The sequence below is a fragment of the Heptranchias perlo genome, chromosome 10 (assembly GCF_035084215.1).
Source record: "Heptranchias perlo isolate sHepPer1 chromosome 10, sHepPer1.hap1, whole genome shotgun sequence".
Lineage (NCBI taxonomy): Eukaryota > Metazoa > Chordata > Chondrichthyes > Hexanchiformes > Hexanchidae > Heptranchias > Heptranchias perlo.
This window is the reverse complement of record NC_090334.1, coordinates 44,174,771-44,191,688: the sequence shown is the minus strand read 5'-3', so window position 1 is coordinate 44,191,688 and position 16,918 is coordinate 44,174,771. Positions and strand designations below refer to the sequence as shown.

Below are 16,918 nucleotides of genomic sequence, written 5' to 3'. Positions count from 1 at the left end.
AGAAGTAAATGAACTGTGACTTTAAATGACCACAATCAGCATAGCCCAAAGGAGGCACTCAATTTTGTCTGGTGCCCACTGGTCCCAGAATGCTCAATGAATGTGACTTGTCTTCTACTTTGGTGAAGTGCAATTAGGTTTTTTTTTCAATATTTCATTCCTATGTTATTTTGAGGCTTACTGATCACATTTAAGAGTAAGCAAAATGTCAGGGGGATAATATGTTAAAATTATTGCCTTACACTATTTCCTGATGGACCGTAACACTAATTTTAAAGAACTACAGGGTAGTATAAAGACTTTTTGAAAATAAAATAACTTCCTGTTTGCTGCCAGACAGAGGCAAGCCACTTTAGGGTTCCTTTCCTACAGATCTGCTCCAATAGAGCCAGTGATTGGGTAGGTTGGCTGAATCCTTGACTGCTCCATTTCAATGGAGATCTGAACAGTTCTAACAGGAACAAAAATTGGATGAAAGCATTCATAACTATGACTTGAATAGCAAGGTGCATGCTGCAGAAAGGTTGAGATGAGAGGGGCAAGAGGCTTTTAAATTTTTTTAGTATAGTTTTGAATACAATTGAATTTGCAATCCATCACGATTAAATCCAGTCACAGTAGTGACTCTCTGGATCCCAAGAATGGAACCTCGCCAGACTGTAATGATGGGGACTCGAGGAAAATTGGTTCAGAGCTGTTAATTTGGCTCCTTATTTCTGGAGTTTGGATCCTCTGGGGTAGGATGCATTGATGAGAGAGAGCAGAAGGAACTTTGTGTGATGCAATTCTGGGTATTCAGTGGAAAAGTGTTCTATTCTCCAATGCTGACCTGTCTCATCTTGAAAGGAAATATTTCTCCCTCTTCCCTGCCACCCCCTCCCCCCAAAGCAATGAAAAGATACTCACTAATTGATTCACAAACCAAGAATATTATTCAGTAATGCTTCTGTTTTATCATGTTTGTTTTAATACTTAGAGTCTGCAGAGAGAGAAAAAGACTTTAACAGCTGAAGTGCAAAAGCTGCAGTTTCAGACCTCTGAGCAGGTAGGATATTTTAACGTTTAAAGTTGTGCTAATAGTTTGGAGTTTCTGTTCAGCAAAATGAGTTAAATTAACCTTTGACTTTGGTAATTTGACTTGGGAACAGGTACAGTAGTGTAGTGGTTATAGTACTGGACTGACAACCCAGAAGTTGTGCAGGGGTACGGTAGCATAGTGGTTATGTTACTGGATTAGTAATTCAGAGGCCTGGACTAATAATCTGGCATTGAGTTCAAATTCAATTAATTTAAATAAAATCTGGAAAAAATCTAGTGGCCATGAAACTACCAGATTGTTGTAAAAACCATCTGGTTCATTAATGTTCTTTTTAGGGTAGGAAACCTGCTGTCCTTACCTGGTCTGGCCTACGTGTGACTCCAGACCCACAGCAATGTGGTTGATCCTTAATCGCCCTCTGAAATGGCCGAGCAAGGCATTCAGTTGTACAATCTCGCTACAAAAAGTCATAAGAATAAAACCGGACGGACCACCCAGCATCGGACCACTAGGCACCGGATATGATTAAGGCAAACCAAGCCTGGTCGACCCTGCAAAGTCCTGCTCACTAACGTCTTGAGCCAAAATTGGGAGAGCTGTCCCACAGACTAGTCAAGCAATAGCCTGACATAACCATACTCACAGAATCATATCTTTCAGCCCACGTCCCAGACTCTTCCATCACCATCCCTGGGTATGTCCTGTCCCACTGGCAGGACAAACCCACTATAGGTGGCAGCACAGTGGTATACAGTCAGGAGGAAGTGGCCCTGGGAGTCCTCAGCATTGACTCCGGACCCCATGAAATCTCATGGCATCAGGTCAAACATGGGCAAGGAAACCTCCTGCTGATTACCACCTACCGCCCTCCCTCAGCTGATGAATCAGTCCTCCTCCATGTTGAGCACCACTTGGAGGAAGTACTGAGGGTAGCAAGGGCACAGAATGTACTCTGGGTGGGGGACTTCAATGTCCATCACCAAGAGTGGCTCGGTAGCACCACTACTGACCAAGCTGGCCGAGTCCTGAAGGACATAGCTGCCAGACCTGTGGCAGGTGGTGAGCGAACCAACACGAGCGGAAAAACCTACTTGTTGCAGATGCGTCTGTCCATGACAGTATTGATAGTGACCACTGCACAGTTCTTGTGGAGACAAGTCCCGTCTTCACACTGAGGACCCATCCAATGTGTTGTGTGGCATTACCACCGTGCCAAATGGGATAGATTCAGAACAAATCTAGCAGCTCAAAACTGGCCATCCATGAGGCGCTGTGGGCCATCAGTAGCAGCAGAATTGTATTCCAGCACAATCTGTAACCTCATGGCCCAGCATACTCCTCTACCATTACCAACAAGCCAGGGGATCAACCCTGGTTCAATGAGTATAGAAGAGCAGCACCAGCTGTACCTAAAAATGAGGTGCCAACCTGGCGAAGCTGCAACACAGGACTACATGCATGCTAAACAGCAGAAGCAACATGCTATAGACAGAACTAAGCAATTCCACAACCAACAGATCAGATCAAAGCTCTGCAGTCCTGCCACATCCAGTCATGAATGGTGGTGGACAGTTAAACAACTAATGGGACGAGGAGGCTCTATAAACATCCCTATCCTCAATGATGGTGGAGTCCAGCACATGAGTGCAAAAGACAAGGCCTGAAGCGTTTGCAAGCATCTTCAGCCAGAAGTGCGGAGTGAATGATCCATCTCTGCCTCCTCCCGATATCCCCACTATCACAGAAGCCAGTCTTCAGCCAATTTGATTCACTGCACATGATATCAAGAAACGGCTGAGTGCACTGGATACTACAAAGGCTGATGGGCCCCGACAACATCCCGGCTGTAGTCCAGAGCTAGCCGCGCCTCTAGCAAAACTGTTCCAGTACAGCTACAACACTGGCATCTACCCGACAATGTGGAAAATTGTCCAGGTATGTCCTGTCCCCATAAAGCAGGACAAATCCAATCCGGCCATTTACCGCCTCATAAGCATAGTGGTGGAAGGTGTTGTCGACAGTGCTATCAAACAGCACCTGCTCAACGATACTCAGTTTGGGTTACGCCAGGACCACTCTGCTTCAGACCTCATTACAGCCTTGGTCCAAATATGCACAAAAGAGCTGAATTCCACAGGTGAGGTGAGAGTGACTGCCCATGATGTCAAGGCAGCATTTAAGAGTGTGGCACCAAGGAGTCGTAGTAAAATTGAAGTCATTGGGAATCGGGGAAATCTCTCCAGTGGCTGGAGTCATTTCTAGCACAAAGGAAGATGGTAGTGGTTGTTGGAGGCCAATCATCTCAGCCCCAGGACATTGCGGCAGGAGTTCCTCAGGGCAGTGTCCGATGCCCAACCATCTTTAGCTGCTTCATCAATGACCTTCCCTCCATCATAAGGTCAGAAATGGGGATGTTCGCTGATGATTGCAGTGTGTTCAGTTCCATTCGCAACCCCTCTGATAATGCTGCATGCGGGCACGGACTGCTTCAAGACCTGGACAACATCCAGGCTTTGGGCTGATAAATAACATTTGTGCCAGGCAATGACCATCTCCAATGAGAGTGTGTCTAGCCACCTCCCCTTGACATTCAACGGCATTACCATCACCGAATCCCCCACCATCAACATCCTGGGAGTCACCATTGACCAGAAACTTAACTGGACAGCCACGTAAATACTGTGGCTAAAAGAGCAGGTCAGAGGCTGGGTATTCTGGTGAGTGACTCCCCAAAGCCTTTCCACCACCTACAAGGCACAAGTCAGGAGTATGATTGAATTCTCTCCACTTGCCTGGATAAGTGCAGCTCTAACAACACTAAGCTCGACACCATCCAGGACAAAGCAGCCCGCTTGATTGGTACCCCATCTACCACCCTAAACATTCACTCCCTTCGCCACCGGCGCACAGTGGCTGCAGTGTGTACCATCCACAGGATGCACTGCAGCAACTTGCCAATGCTTCTTTGACAGTACCTCCCAAACCCGCGACCTCTACCACCTAGAAGGACAAGGACAAGGGCAGCAGGCACATGGAGGGGAACATGCAGGTGGTGATGTTTCCAAGTCACATACCATCCTAACTTGGAAATATATCGCCGTTCCTTCATCGTCGCTGGGTCAAAATCCTGGAACTCCCTTCCTAACAGCACTGTGGGAGAACCTTCGCCACACGGACTGCAGCGGTTCAAGAAGGCTGCTCACCACCACCACCTCAAGGGCAATTAGGGATGGGCAATTAATGCTGGCCTTGCCAGTGACACCCATGTCCCATGAACGAATAATAAAAAAAAATTAAGTTCAGTAAATCTGGTAATTTGTGAGTAGTACAGAAGAATAACCACAAAAGCTGCCAGATTGTCCTCAAAACCCAACTGTTTCACAGATTCCCTTCCCTGAAGGGCATTAACCACCCCTGCCCATTCTGGGTTACATGTGACCTCAGTCCACATTTTATGGTTTACTCTTGATACCCTCGGGAAGGAGAGATGAGTATTGCTCAATTCCTAAGTGCCCCATTTTAGTGTTCTCTTGTTTATTTGGCACTCTGTGGAGGAGATGGGCTTTTTATGTGTTTCTATTCCTGTGTTCTATTCATTTTTGTATTGCTAGCATGGTTTATCCAAACAATGAACAAAATTCTGGAATGTTAGTTCAGAATTGCCTTTGCTGTAGGTTTCATTGTAGGGTGTTTATGGACTTGTTTGCTGAATGTGAAGTGGTCCCTGAAAGATTATCCAGAATCAGCAAGGAATTGTACATATTGGTTTGAAGGGACAAGTATATTGAAGATTTTTAAATAATTAACCATGCCATGTGAGTATGCTGTTCAGAGTGATGCTCCGTTTTGCATGTTTAGACTTTGAGATTCTTAAACTCCAATTCACATTTCATTTTTTTGTGTGCAGGCTTCAGCTTTATGTATGATGGAGCAAATGCAAAAAGGGTGAGACACCTTATGTAGTTTAAACCAGTATAATTTTGTTGCATTTGCATGTGTTTGATATGTCTTTTTTTTTAAACCAGTCTTCAAGAACGGGATGAAAAAATAAAAACGGTTGAAGAGCTGTTAGAAACTGGACTTATTCAAGTGGCAAATAGAGGGGAAGAAATTGAGGTATGTCAAACATTTCATTGTGATGCAAAATTATCCATTGAAGAGGAAATTGAATTTTGTAAAACAAATTTAGCTGTAATTTAAGAAATCTGGTTTCTTGGTTGAATTTTTGATTGTGGTGAAGTTCGATAATTTTTTTAAAAATCGAGTGGTATTACTGAGTTGAATAGTTACTGCATGTATTATTCATGGTCCTATTGTTAGTTGCATGCCAGTAATGGAAGAGATTGTCTTGTATGTTTTAAGCTGCATCTTGTTGATGTAATTTGAACATGGCTCCTTTTACAGCATTACTTAGGATTTAAACACCTGTTCATTTCAAACATTAGAATATAATAACCCAGTTAGCCATGATTGGCGAGGGAAGGGTAGAAGGAATACTCAGCCACTAAAACTTGAGACACCTTGTGGTTCTATGACTCATTGGGGCTGAAAATATTTTAAGATTGTGTGGTGGTGCCTGTCTAGGTTTTTAAATTTTTTGCATGGCAAGTTGCTGAAAGTGCGAGCTGATAATGTCGCAGGGAAACCAGACATCTGAGACCTGATTCAACAGGTTAAGCAACTGTGTATCTCCTTGACCAATCCGATGGAAGGATTGTGAAATTAACAGTGCAAGGACTGAGAGGGAAGTGTAAATTAGAGTGGGTGAATTTAATGTCCGGTACAAAAGGAGGGAAAGAAAGATTGGATTGAAAGAGAAAAATAAAGACCAAGAAAGTAAAAACATTTTAAAACTTTAAAAAAAAATTTTTTACATTTTTGAAATCTCCAACTAAAAACTGAAGTAAGTTAATTTTCAATGCTTGTTTCATTCCAAGCGTGCAGAGAGGTTGATTGGCAGTAATTAACACCACATCAGTAAAAGGGTACTTAGACTGGAATAGACTTGACTTTACTTTCTGTGGTGAGTTTGGTTCGTATCTACCACTTCAAACACAGCAGCTTCATGCTGTTCATTACATTTCAATGGTGAGGCAGACAGTGTGATGCAGTTATAGCAGAGCTAATGGCCGAGCCTCGGAGAGCAATTTTTGGATCTCTGTGTTCAACTGCACATCTGCCCCTCGCCTGAAGTTGCTGTAGCATTTGTGCGTAAATAACGGCGAGCGCCATTAGCCTCAGTTATTTTGATAGCAAATTCTGGCCTGATGTTTTCTTACCTAAATGACAGGTAGGGGGCTAGTTTCCAGACTCCTGGGGGGCTGTGATGCTCTTAAACCAGCCAATAAAAGCAGTGAGTGGCATGGGTTAAGCACTTGCCCAGCTGAAATTGCTTTGTAAGTTAATTGTGGTAGAAAATATGCTTTTTCCATTCTAGCAGTAATTAGTACATCAGTGTCTGCAGCATTGAGCTATCTTTATTTCAAAATAAACAATCAATGCCAGGAAGAAGTGTTCAGCCGTCCCCTGATCTGAGCAGAGTCAATTTCATACCCGAAAGGTAGTGATAAAATGCATTCAATGTAATTACCTAATGGTGCCAGCCTTGGCTCAGTGGTAGCACTCTTGCTTCTGGGTCAGAAAGTTGTGGGTTCATTTGCCACTCCAGAAATTTGAGCATGTAATTTAGGCTGACACTGGTATTGAGGGAGTGCTGCATTGCCGGAGGTGCCCTCTTTCAGAAGAGGCATTAAACCAAGGTCCCGTCTACCCTCTCGGGTGGATGTAAAATGTCCCGTGGTGCTCTTTGAAGAGCAGAGGAGTGCTCCCCGTTGTCCTGCCCAATATTGATCAATCAGCCAACATCACTTCAAAAACACATTATCTGGTGATGTATTTTATTGCTGTTGTGGGACCATACTCTCTGCAAATTTGCTGCTGCGTTTCCCACATTACAACAGTGACTACACTTCAAAAGTACTTCATTGGCTGTAAAACACTTTTTGGGGCCTCCTGAGGTTGTGAAAGGTGCTATGTATAGGTGCAAGTCCTTTTCTTTCCTTTATGTTGGAGCTAGCAATGCAAATTAGTTCCATGATACAAACATTTCTTATGTCTAAGAAATTGTAGAAGTGAAGAACAACAAATTTATTCCAAGTCTTGTTTAAGCACCCATCTGTTGGTTGACAATTGTTTTAATAGCAATTCAAAAGCTAGCAACAAAAGTTGCTTTTTTTTGGACACACTTCATTCCCCTTTCCCCTTAGCTGGAGTAGTTTTAGCCATGTTGTGCTTCTTCATGCATCAGCCCAGATGTTGACTCTTGCCAGGCAAATAGGGCAAGGACAGGAAGCCCCTTATGTCCATGCATTCCTAGCAGGGTCACTAGAAAGCTCGCATTTATAGGAGGCTGTAGTTTTTTTGAGTTCCTCCCTAGCCACAGATGGTAGTGCCTCTACTTTCACTCCTGCTGTAGATCCACTAATTCAGCACAGACTGTGGAATGCACTAGAGACTTTTTTGACTTGTATGGCTCGATTATTTATGGCCTCAGCTATCGAAGGAGAGTCAGTGAACTTTCTTTACTGGTTGAAACACAAACTTTACTATTGTGAAATGAAACCAGCTCCAGGATACTGCATTTCATTCTTGCTCTGGTAGTTTCACTTGATTTTTCTGGCAATATGTGGTACAGTGACTGAAATGGTTCCACTTTTGCTGAATCTTTGTGGGGCAAGTGGGTTGAGTGTGCCATTGTTAGAATCATTTTGACAATGAAGGATATTCTTAAGAGGCAATTAGGTATTGCTTGAACCCAGAAATTCCTGATTGTTGCATGTTCTAAATAGGACACATGAAGTGACTTTAAATTCTACATGTTTTGTATTTTACACTCCATTTTAAAGGACTTGAGTGATGAAAATAGAACTTTAAATCTAAAGATTCAAGAGCTGGAAATGGAAAAGGCTGAGCAGGTAAAGTATAGCTAATGTATTTTCTTGACAATTTCAAACCAAGTTCTGTTGTGGCTTTGAACTCAAGTTGTACAAACTTAGAAGCATTTTGATATGTAGGTTTAACACCAATGCTTCTAAGTTTGTACATAATAAATATCTATATTCTACCTTCATGTTGTGCAACTAGGGCACATTGATAGTGCATGGGAATGTATATGTAGCACACTTAGTGTGTTGAACAAGCCATGTGTCTGTCACACTAGCTCAAATAACTACTAACTGTTAGCCATGCTGTTTCACTTATCTACAAAAAGATAGGATTAGCTACCAATCATGAGCTAATAGACACAGTAAAAGCTACCAATTGTGAACCAGCTATTTGCACAAACCTAGATGGCTCATTTTTTTCAATTGAATCAGAAACTGCCACAAAGCAAACCAATCAAATCGCTATGCCTATTTTTCAGCCACCAATTTTCTTCACTCAAGTAAGTATATATGTTATTTAAATGCATAATTATGCAATTCTGGATGGTGGGTGGGGGTTGTAATCACTAAATGTATTCAATAATGAGCCATTTCATGATCAAAATGCTTGCAAGAAGTTTACCCTGCACATAATAAAAAAAAATGTAAAAAAATTTTGAGGGATGAACAAAGTTACTTTCAAATTTTGTAAACTGATATGTAAATACTATATTAGTATTTATATATGAAGCTATTTTTCAATGCCAGTAAAGGCCATAAAAAAGGCAAATCAAGCACAAGCTCATTTCTGGAGGGATAGAGTTGAAAAGCAAAGAAGTTACATTAAACTTGTATAGAACCTTGGTTAGACTACACTTGGAGGCCACACAGTTCTGGCCTCCATTTTATAGAAGGGATATAAAGGCATTGGAGAGGGTGCTAAAAAGATTCACAAGGATGATACCAGAACTGAGGATATCCTTATCAGGAAAGGCTGAACAGGCTGGGGCTCTTTACTCTTTTTTAAAAAAAAATAGAATGCTGAGGGGTGACCTGATTGAGGTCTTTAAGTTAATGAAAGGGTAGACATAAAGAAAATGTTTCCACTTGTGGTGGAGTCCAAAACTAGAGGTCATTAAATATAAAATAGTTGCTAATAAATCCAATATTGAATTCAGGAGAAACTTCTTTACCCAAAGAATGCTAAGAATGTGCTACCACAAGGAGTAATTGCAGCAAATAGCATAGATGCATTTAAAGGGAAGCTAGATAAGCACATGAGAGAGACAGGAATAGAAGCATATGCTAATAGGGTTAGATAAAGTAGGGAGGGAGGAGGCTTATGTGGAGCCTAAACGCTGGCTAGACCAGTTGGGCCAAATGGCCTGTTTCTGTGCTGTAGTTCTGATGTAACTCAATGTAAGATATTTAATTTTACTTTTTCAGTTATGTTGCTTTAAATTTGCTGTATGACTGAGTGAACCAGTGTGACTGGGCTGCAGGCAAACTGCAGTGAAGATCAGAATCTGTGTTCCAAGTCCTGGATCACCTATGTGTAATACTACAAGAGATCTTCTAATATTATAATAAAGAAAAGCTATCTTCTGATGCATGAATAGTGTATTGCTAAGTGCTTCATAAAGCTTTTCTATAACATTTTTGTTTGTAAGCAATGCCACAAGCAGTGAACTTCTGTGCATCGACAAAGAATATATTAATCTTTTGTACGTTGCACTTCCTGTTTAATCACCCTTAATTATTTCCTCCTGTTGCACTATTTCTGTCATGCCTGGAATATACCCATCTTTACTTACCTTTTATGTCCTCCTATCTCAAGGTATGTGGTGCTGTGCTCCCCACCTGAATGTTACTTGGTCTCTTGCCTCTTCTGACTCCCTCTTCCAAGTGGTCACCACCCCCCAACCCCTGTGCCTGAATCTGAACTCTAAGAAATTATTGGGGATTCTCCATCCACCTTGGGAGCCCCTTTAGGGAATCCCACCTCAGCAGAAAGCAAATCAGTGTTCCCAGTATGAATGGGAACAGCTTGTATGTCGGTTAAAATAGTTAAAGCACTTTTAGAAATTTTTCTGCAGGTTCAGAAGTGCTCAACCAACTAAGAGACTGTTCCAGGTCACTGCTGGGAATAAGGTGTTTTGTTTTATGACTAGGTGGCATTCCCCACTCTATCTGGGGAACTCCCTATTGTTTATAAAAGTGTTGATTAAATAATATTCTCCGGATAAATGCTGGAGAAACTTTCTAAACCTTCTGCAAGAGGATTTTTTTTCCCATCTTGATTTTTTTTTCCTTTGCCGCATCCTTTCCACATGCACGTAATTATGGAATTTGACCAGAAAATCCCTGTAACACTACACCATGTAATAAAAATGCACTTTAACTTCTTTGATTTCCATAAATCAGTGGCTCTACTTTCCACACATCCTCTGATTCACCATAAACAATGCCCTGAAGGATATTCTTGTGTGTATAATAACCAGACCTACACAAGGACAGTAAAAATTAGAATTACTCTGAGGGGCATTTTGGCAATGCAGTGCAAAAATCATATCTTCCGTGCTGAAATGTCAGATTCCTGCTGGTGGTTTGTGCTAGTCTTATAAATTTCACTCTGGAATTGAACCAGTCAACAGTTCATTTTGTGTGAAACTGTTGCTCTGCAATGGAATCAGGGAGCTATGACCTATGTTCACCGTAGGTTCTGATGCCCTAGGTATATTGTGGAATATACCATAATTGTCTCGTTTCAGTCACAACTGTCGTAGTTATCTTTTGTCAATGCTACTTTGTAAGCAAAACAGAAGTGATCCACATTTATTTTGGAGTGCACCTTGAGAAACAATGTAATGGATTGCCATGAATTATTTTTACATTTGCTGTTGATTTTTATATACATAGTTGCTCGAGTGGTGAAGTTGTGCTTAATGAAAAATCCTGTTTTATTGTGGCCTATTGCTTACCTATTTATATTTCCCTTATCTACTTCCATGAGAGAGAATTTGCAAAGAAGCATGGAGGTAGAAATGGCTTAGGTTTGATATGTTAAATTAATAAACTGAGAATTGAAATAAAAACACAAAATGCTGGAAATACTCAGGTTAGGCAGCATCTGTGGAGAGAAAGAGTTAATGTTTCAGGTCCAAGATCTTTTGTCAGAATTGAGAATTGAGTCAGTTACATAAAAATGAAGAGCTGTTAAAAGAAAATTGAGTGAAAGGGTAGAGTGGGTGAAAGTGAAGGACATGAGGCAGATCTCAATGAACTGGTTCAGCTTATTCAATTTTTTAAAAATTACTCTGAAATTGAATTAGTGTTAATTTGCAATGTTTGATATATTAGTGCACAAAAATGTTCAATTTCTTTTTGGGGAAATGCAGATTTTTTTTTTCTTCTGTTCACACCTGTGAAGATAATTTCAGAGTAAAGAGTTGCTGATAAATCTATTGTGATTTGATCTGAAGATAGATGAGTTTATTTGGACAATGTCATGTTTGTTGTCTCAGATGTTTCCTATGGGTATTAGTAATGGATACTTAAATGTTACGTTTGATTTTACAGTGAAATAATGCAGTATGTGTTTTGCTACCTTGAACATCTTTAGGTTTCTTCTGCGTCCTTGGTAGCGCAACTTCAAAAAGTGTAAGTACTAAGTTATTGAGCAGTAGTAATATACTTCAGGGTGAGTTTGTACATATGCTAATACCTATTTCTTCAACTATAGTATTAATGAGAAGAATGAAAAGATAAACTCCATTGAAGGTCGGTTGGAGTCAGAGTTCTGTAAAGCTACAAACAATGAGAAAATAATTCAGGTATTCAGTCTTTAACTTTTTGAAAATTGATTTGTTCTAACCACTATGCATTTCAACAATTTCCATGTTTCTGTAATTGCCCCATGCAATGATATTGTTTTTCAAGTTTCATATGCTGTTTATGCTATGCCATTTGTAAAAGTGTTTGTTTTTCAAAGGCTCTGCGGGAGGAAAATGAAATGCTCAGCGAGGAAGTACAAAATGCCCAAGAGGTAATGAATTCTCTCAATGTTTTGTGCTTGGCTCATAACTTAGTGCAGAGTTACAATAAAAAACCTATTAAAGGAGCCTTCCATAATTGACCTGACTCTGTGTCTACCCACATGCTTTAAAAAAAAAATGCAGCAATGTAAACTGCATTTGGTGGTGTTTCCTCCATTAAAAAATTTTGGCAGTTAAATGTTTTCTCATCCTCTGGTTTGTGAAGATTCTCTGTATTGATGTAAACTTGTATCTAAGAAGTTTCTTCACTTGGTAATGCAAGATTGTAACTCTGAATTTTGATATAACGTCATTCTGAGTCCATAGGTTTCCACAAGATCAAAACTGGAAGATCTTAAGAAAATGTAAGTATTTCTTCAGTATGTTTAAACATTCATTAATCAGGAATATAACTTCTCTGATTTCAAACTTTCTTTTGCTTAAAGAATTAGAATGCACGAACAAGAAATTAGCTCTTTGAGGGCTGCATTGGCAGACAGCACAGAAGCAGCTGATAGCAAGATGATTGGAATTCAGGTAACCCGAATTCATTATGGCAACAATTAGCGACCCTCTAATTTTGGCTTTTAAATCCTTCTTTAGAAAAAGAAACTAGAAAGGGAGACAGCAAAATCCCTTATTGGTTATCTTTTTGTTCTTCCTTCTCTGTTCTCATTGGAGCTGAGAGAGCAGGTGACTCTGTCAGGCCACCACTAGTGTCTCATTCAACTGGCATGTTGAATTCTGAGACACGACCTCGGCATAACCTTGCTTCCTATAGAGAACATTTGGACATCATTCTGATCTGAGGCTGAGATTGAGAACTTCTGAGTGGGAAGGTACCCACACCACCTCTGACACAGCATACTGGTGCTTCAGTGTGCTGCCTAACCACACTGACCTCATTCTTTCTCCTGCCTTTTTATTTTTAAAAAGAATTTAAAATCATTTTCTCTGCCTTGTTTCTTTCAATATTTGACAATCTAGAAACTGTACACACTTGTTTAGGCATTCTTGAATGGTATTTTATAATCAAGATTTTATTCTCCCTTAATTTTTTTTACACTTCCTTAATTTATTGATTTGTTCAACAAAGCATTCTTTTCTGGGTATCTTTGGCATGGTGTAAATTTAGTGTCTTGCACAAATGCTTAGTACTAGTTTAAAACAAATTTGAAGTGTGTCAATATTAAAACAATTATAGTATAAATGTAGCTCAATTTATTTTGTTCACAATATTTACACATCTGGTGTCCATTATAGTTCAGGCATCATACTTTTCATTTGGCACTATTTGCACTTCCCTTGTGCGTGTGAGGACCACCCTTGTGAAAATTGTGTTGGTCACTCCATTGTATCTGGAAACAAATTGTTATAAGTCATTTATGTATTCTTCTATGAATAATTCCAGTTATAGCTGAGTTTAGATATTGCCATGGTTACGGCTAAAGTGCATAGTCACATTATGTATGCATTCTAGCCTGCCTGCTTCAAGAACTTAACATCAGAAGTTAAGTTCTTGAAGCTTCTTGCTAGTTCTTGTGAAGTTTTTTGTGTGCATTTTGGCAGGAATTTTTGTATGGATCTTGGTTTAAAATTTTTTTTGGTTTTAAAAGGATGTTCTTCAGGAAAATGAAGCATTGAAATTGCAGATTCACCAATTAAGTTATCAAATCACTAAGCAAGTAAGTATTTGATCAGTATCTTCTGAAATTCTGATGTGCCCAGTGATGAACATCACAGATAAGAATAGATGAGGGAGGCCTTTTGGCTCATCCTTGCCTAGAAACCGCAGCTGTTTTTAGTCCCACCCACAAATTGCTTTTTAACACTTTTTTGAATGAATGATGCGAGTGCTTGCTTCTACTATCCCACTTGGAGCACCATTCCATGAATTGATTGCTTTTTGATGAAAAACTACTTTCTGACATTAATACTGAACTTACATTTTACTAGCATATGCCTAAGTTCATTTGTCTTGTAGTTGTGGATCAACTAAAAATATTATCAACTTACCTTTTCAGTTCTGGTTTATTTTTATCTATTTTTCCATCTTTATTTTCAAGGCTGAAAAATGTATTTTTCTTGGCCTTTCCTCATAACTCAGTCCTCTGAGACGAGGGTTCAGCCTTGTGGCCCTTCTTTCAACTACCTCCTGGGGTTGACTGCTTCCCTTAAATCTCAGTGAGGAGACTCCAGGATGGTATGTTGCCTCCCTGGTGCTAGGGTCAAGGGAGTCACTGAGTGACTGCAGGGCATTCTGGAGGGGGAGGGTGAACAGCCAGTGGTCCATATCTGTACCAAGGACATAGATTTTAAAAAAGGGATGAGGTCCTGCAAGGTGAATTTAAGGAGTTTGGGGATAAATTAAAAAGCAGGACCTCAAAGGTAGTGATCTCAGGATTACTGCTAGTGCCACGTACTAGTGAGTATAGGAACAGGAGAATAGACCGGACGAATGCGTGGCTGCAGGGATGGTGTAGGAGGGAGAGATTTAGATTCCCGGGACATTGGGACTGGTTCTGGGGAAGGTGGGACCTGTACAAACTGGGAGGGTTACACCCGAGCAGGACAGAGACCAATGTCCTCGCGGGGGTGTTTGCTAGTGCTGTCGGGGAAGGTTTAAACTGGAGTGGCAGGGGGATGGGAACCTGAGCGGGGAGTCAGAAGGGAGTAAAGTTGAGGGGAAGACCCAGGGGAAATTTCCAATACAAACAGTTGTTCAAGAACAAGTGAAAGGGAAAAGCGTAGAGCTGCAGAAAGAAAGTGTACTTTAGGCAATACAGATATAGTGAAAACTAGAAGGCATAAGGCGATTAACCCAGCATCAAAGCTGAAGGTCAGGCTAGGGTGCGTGGCCCAACTAAGAGTTCTCTATACAAATGCACGGAGTATAAGGAATAAAATAAATGAACTACAGATTCAAATTGAGTCATGGCTGCAGGATGGTCAAGATTGGGAACTAAATATACTGGGTTATAAGGTCTACAGGAGAGATAGGGAAAATGGAAGAGGGGGAGGCGTAGCCTTAATGATTAGAGATTAAATCACTTCAATGATAAAGGAGGATATAACGAGAGGTAAGCAGCAACAGAAACCTTATGGGTTGAATTGAGAAATAGGAAAGGATCGAAGACTATAGTGGGAATTGTGTATAGGACCCCTGGCAGCAGCTCTGAAGTGCTAGATTGTATAAATGCAGAGATTAGACAAGCGTGTAACAAAGGCATAGTGGTTTAATGGGGGACTTTAACCTTCACGTAGATTGGGAAAAGCAGACTACCAACTGTCAGAAAGGTAGTGAATTTCTTGTGTCAGGGATAGTTTTCTACAGCAGTATGTCCGAGAGGCAACAAGGGGCAAGCCATACTAGATTTAGTAAACGGCTTAATTGTGCGCAAACATCTATCCAATAGTGATCATAACATGATCGAGTTCAAGGTAGTGTTTGAAAGGGGAAAAAAAAGTGAATCAGCTGCTAAGATTCTAGGCTTGGGTAAGGCCGACTTCAATGGGATGAGACAGAAACTGTCTACAGTAAACTGGACAAATCTGTTAATGGGTAAAATGACTGATGATCAGTGGGAAATGTTTAAAGAAACATTTAACGAGATACAGAACTGGTTTATACCCCTGAGGGGCAAGAACTCTACTTGCCAAAAAAAACAGCCATGGACAACTAAAGAGACAGTATAAGACATAAGGAAAGGGCACAAAAAATGGCACAGATCTTGGCGAATGGGAAAGATACAAAGATCAAGAAAGGGTTACAAAAAGAGAGTATGAAAAGAAACTTGCAAGGGATATCAAAACCAATACGAAGAACTTTTATAGTTATATTAGGAAAAAGAGGGTGGTCAGGAGCAGTGTTGGCCCCTTTAAAAACTGAAAGTGGGGATATTGTCATTGACAATGGGGAGATGGTGGACATGTTGAACAATTACTTTTCGTCAGTATTTACAGTAGAAAAAGAGGATAGCATGCTGGAAATCCCAAGAAAACTATTATTGAATTGGGGACAGGGACTCAATAAAATTAACGTAAGTAAAGCAACAGTAATGAAGAAAATAATAGCACTAAAGAGTGACAAATCCCCAGGACCAGATGGTTTCCATCCCAGGGTTTTAAAGGAAGTATGTGAGCAGGTTGCAGATGCCCTAACCTATAATCTTTCAAAGTTCTCTAGATTGGAAAATTGCACATGTCACTCTGCTTTTTAAGAAAGGAGAGAGGGAAACCAGGGAATTATAGACCAGTTAGCCTAACATTTGTTGTGGGGAAATTGCTGGAGTCGATAATTAAGGATAGGGTGACTGAACACCTCGAGAATTTTCAGTTAATCAGGGAGAGCCAGCATGGATTTGTGAAAGGTAGGAGGTGCCTGACAAACCTGATTGAATTTTTTGAGGAGGTGACTAAAGTAGTGGACAGGGGAATGTCAATGGATGTTATTTATATGGACTTCCAGAAGGCATTTGATAAGGTCCCACATAAGAGACTGTTAGCTAAGATAGAAGCCCATGGAATCGAGGGAAAAGTACGGACTTGGTTAGGAAATTGGCTGAGCAAAAGGCGACAGAGTAGGGATAATGGGTAAGTACTCACATTGGCAGGATGTGACTAATGGAGTCCCGCAGGGATCTGTCTTGGGGCCTCAAATTATTCACAATATTTATTAACAACTTAGATGAAGGCATTGAAAGTCTCATATCTAAGTTTGCCGATGACACAAAGATTGGTGGCATTGTAAGCAGTGTAGATGAAAACATTAAATTACAAAGCGATATTGATAGATTAGGTGAATGGGCAAAACTGTGGCAGATGGAATTCAATGTAGACAAATGTGAGGTCATCCACTTTGGATCAAAAAAGGATCGAACAGGGTACTTTCTAAATGGTAAAATGTTTAAAAACAGTGGCTG

The 16,918-nt window shown here is 40.5% G+C and overlaps 1 protein-coding gene across 5 annotated transcripts in view; it reads left to right on the top strand.

Moving 5' to 3' along the window:
- ktn1 (kinectin 1) overlaps window positions 1-16,918 on the top strand; it is a 142,546-nt gene that overhangs the window by 80,361 nt on the left and 45,267 nt on the right. For all 5 annotated transcript variants that reach the window (XM_067991569.1, XM_067991568.1, XM_067991572.1 and 2 more), the window contains 10 exons: window positions 977-1,045; window positions 4,947-4,984; window positions 5,065-5,155; window positions 7,945-8,013; window positions 11,585-11,622; window positions 11,705-11,795; window positions 11,954-12,007; window positions 12,324-12,361; window positions 12,443-12,533; window positions 13,613-13,681. In XM_067991569.1, the coding sequence (XP_067847670.1) occupies window positions 977-1,045; window positions 4,947-4,984; window positions 5,065-5,155; window positions 7,945-8,013; window positions 11,585-11,622; window positions 11,705-11,795; window positions 11,954-12,007; window positions 12,324-12,361; window positions 12,443-12,533; window positions 13,613-13,681 (648 nt within the window). The remainder of the gene's footprint in view (window positions 1-976; window positions 1,046-4,946; window positions 4,985-5,064; window positions 5,156-7,944; window positions 8,014-11,584; window positions 11,623-11,704; window positions 11,796-11,953; window positions 12,008-12,323; window positions 12,362-12,442; window positions 12,534-13,612; window positions 13,682-16,918) is intronic.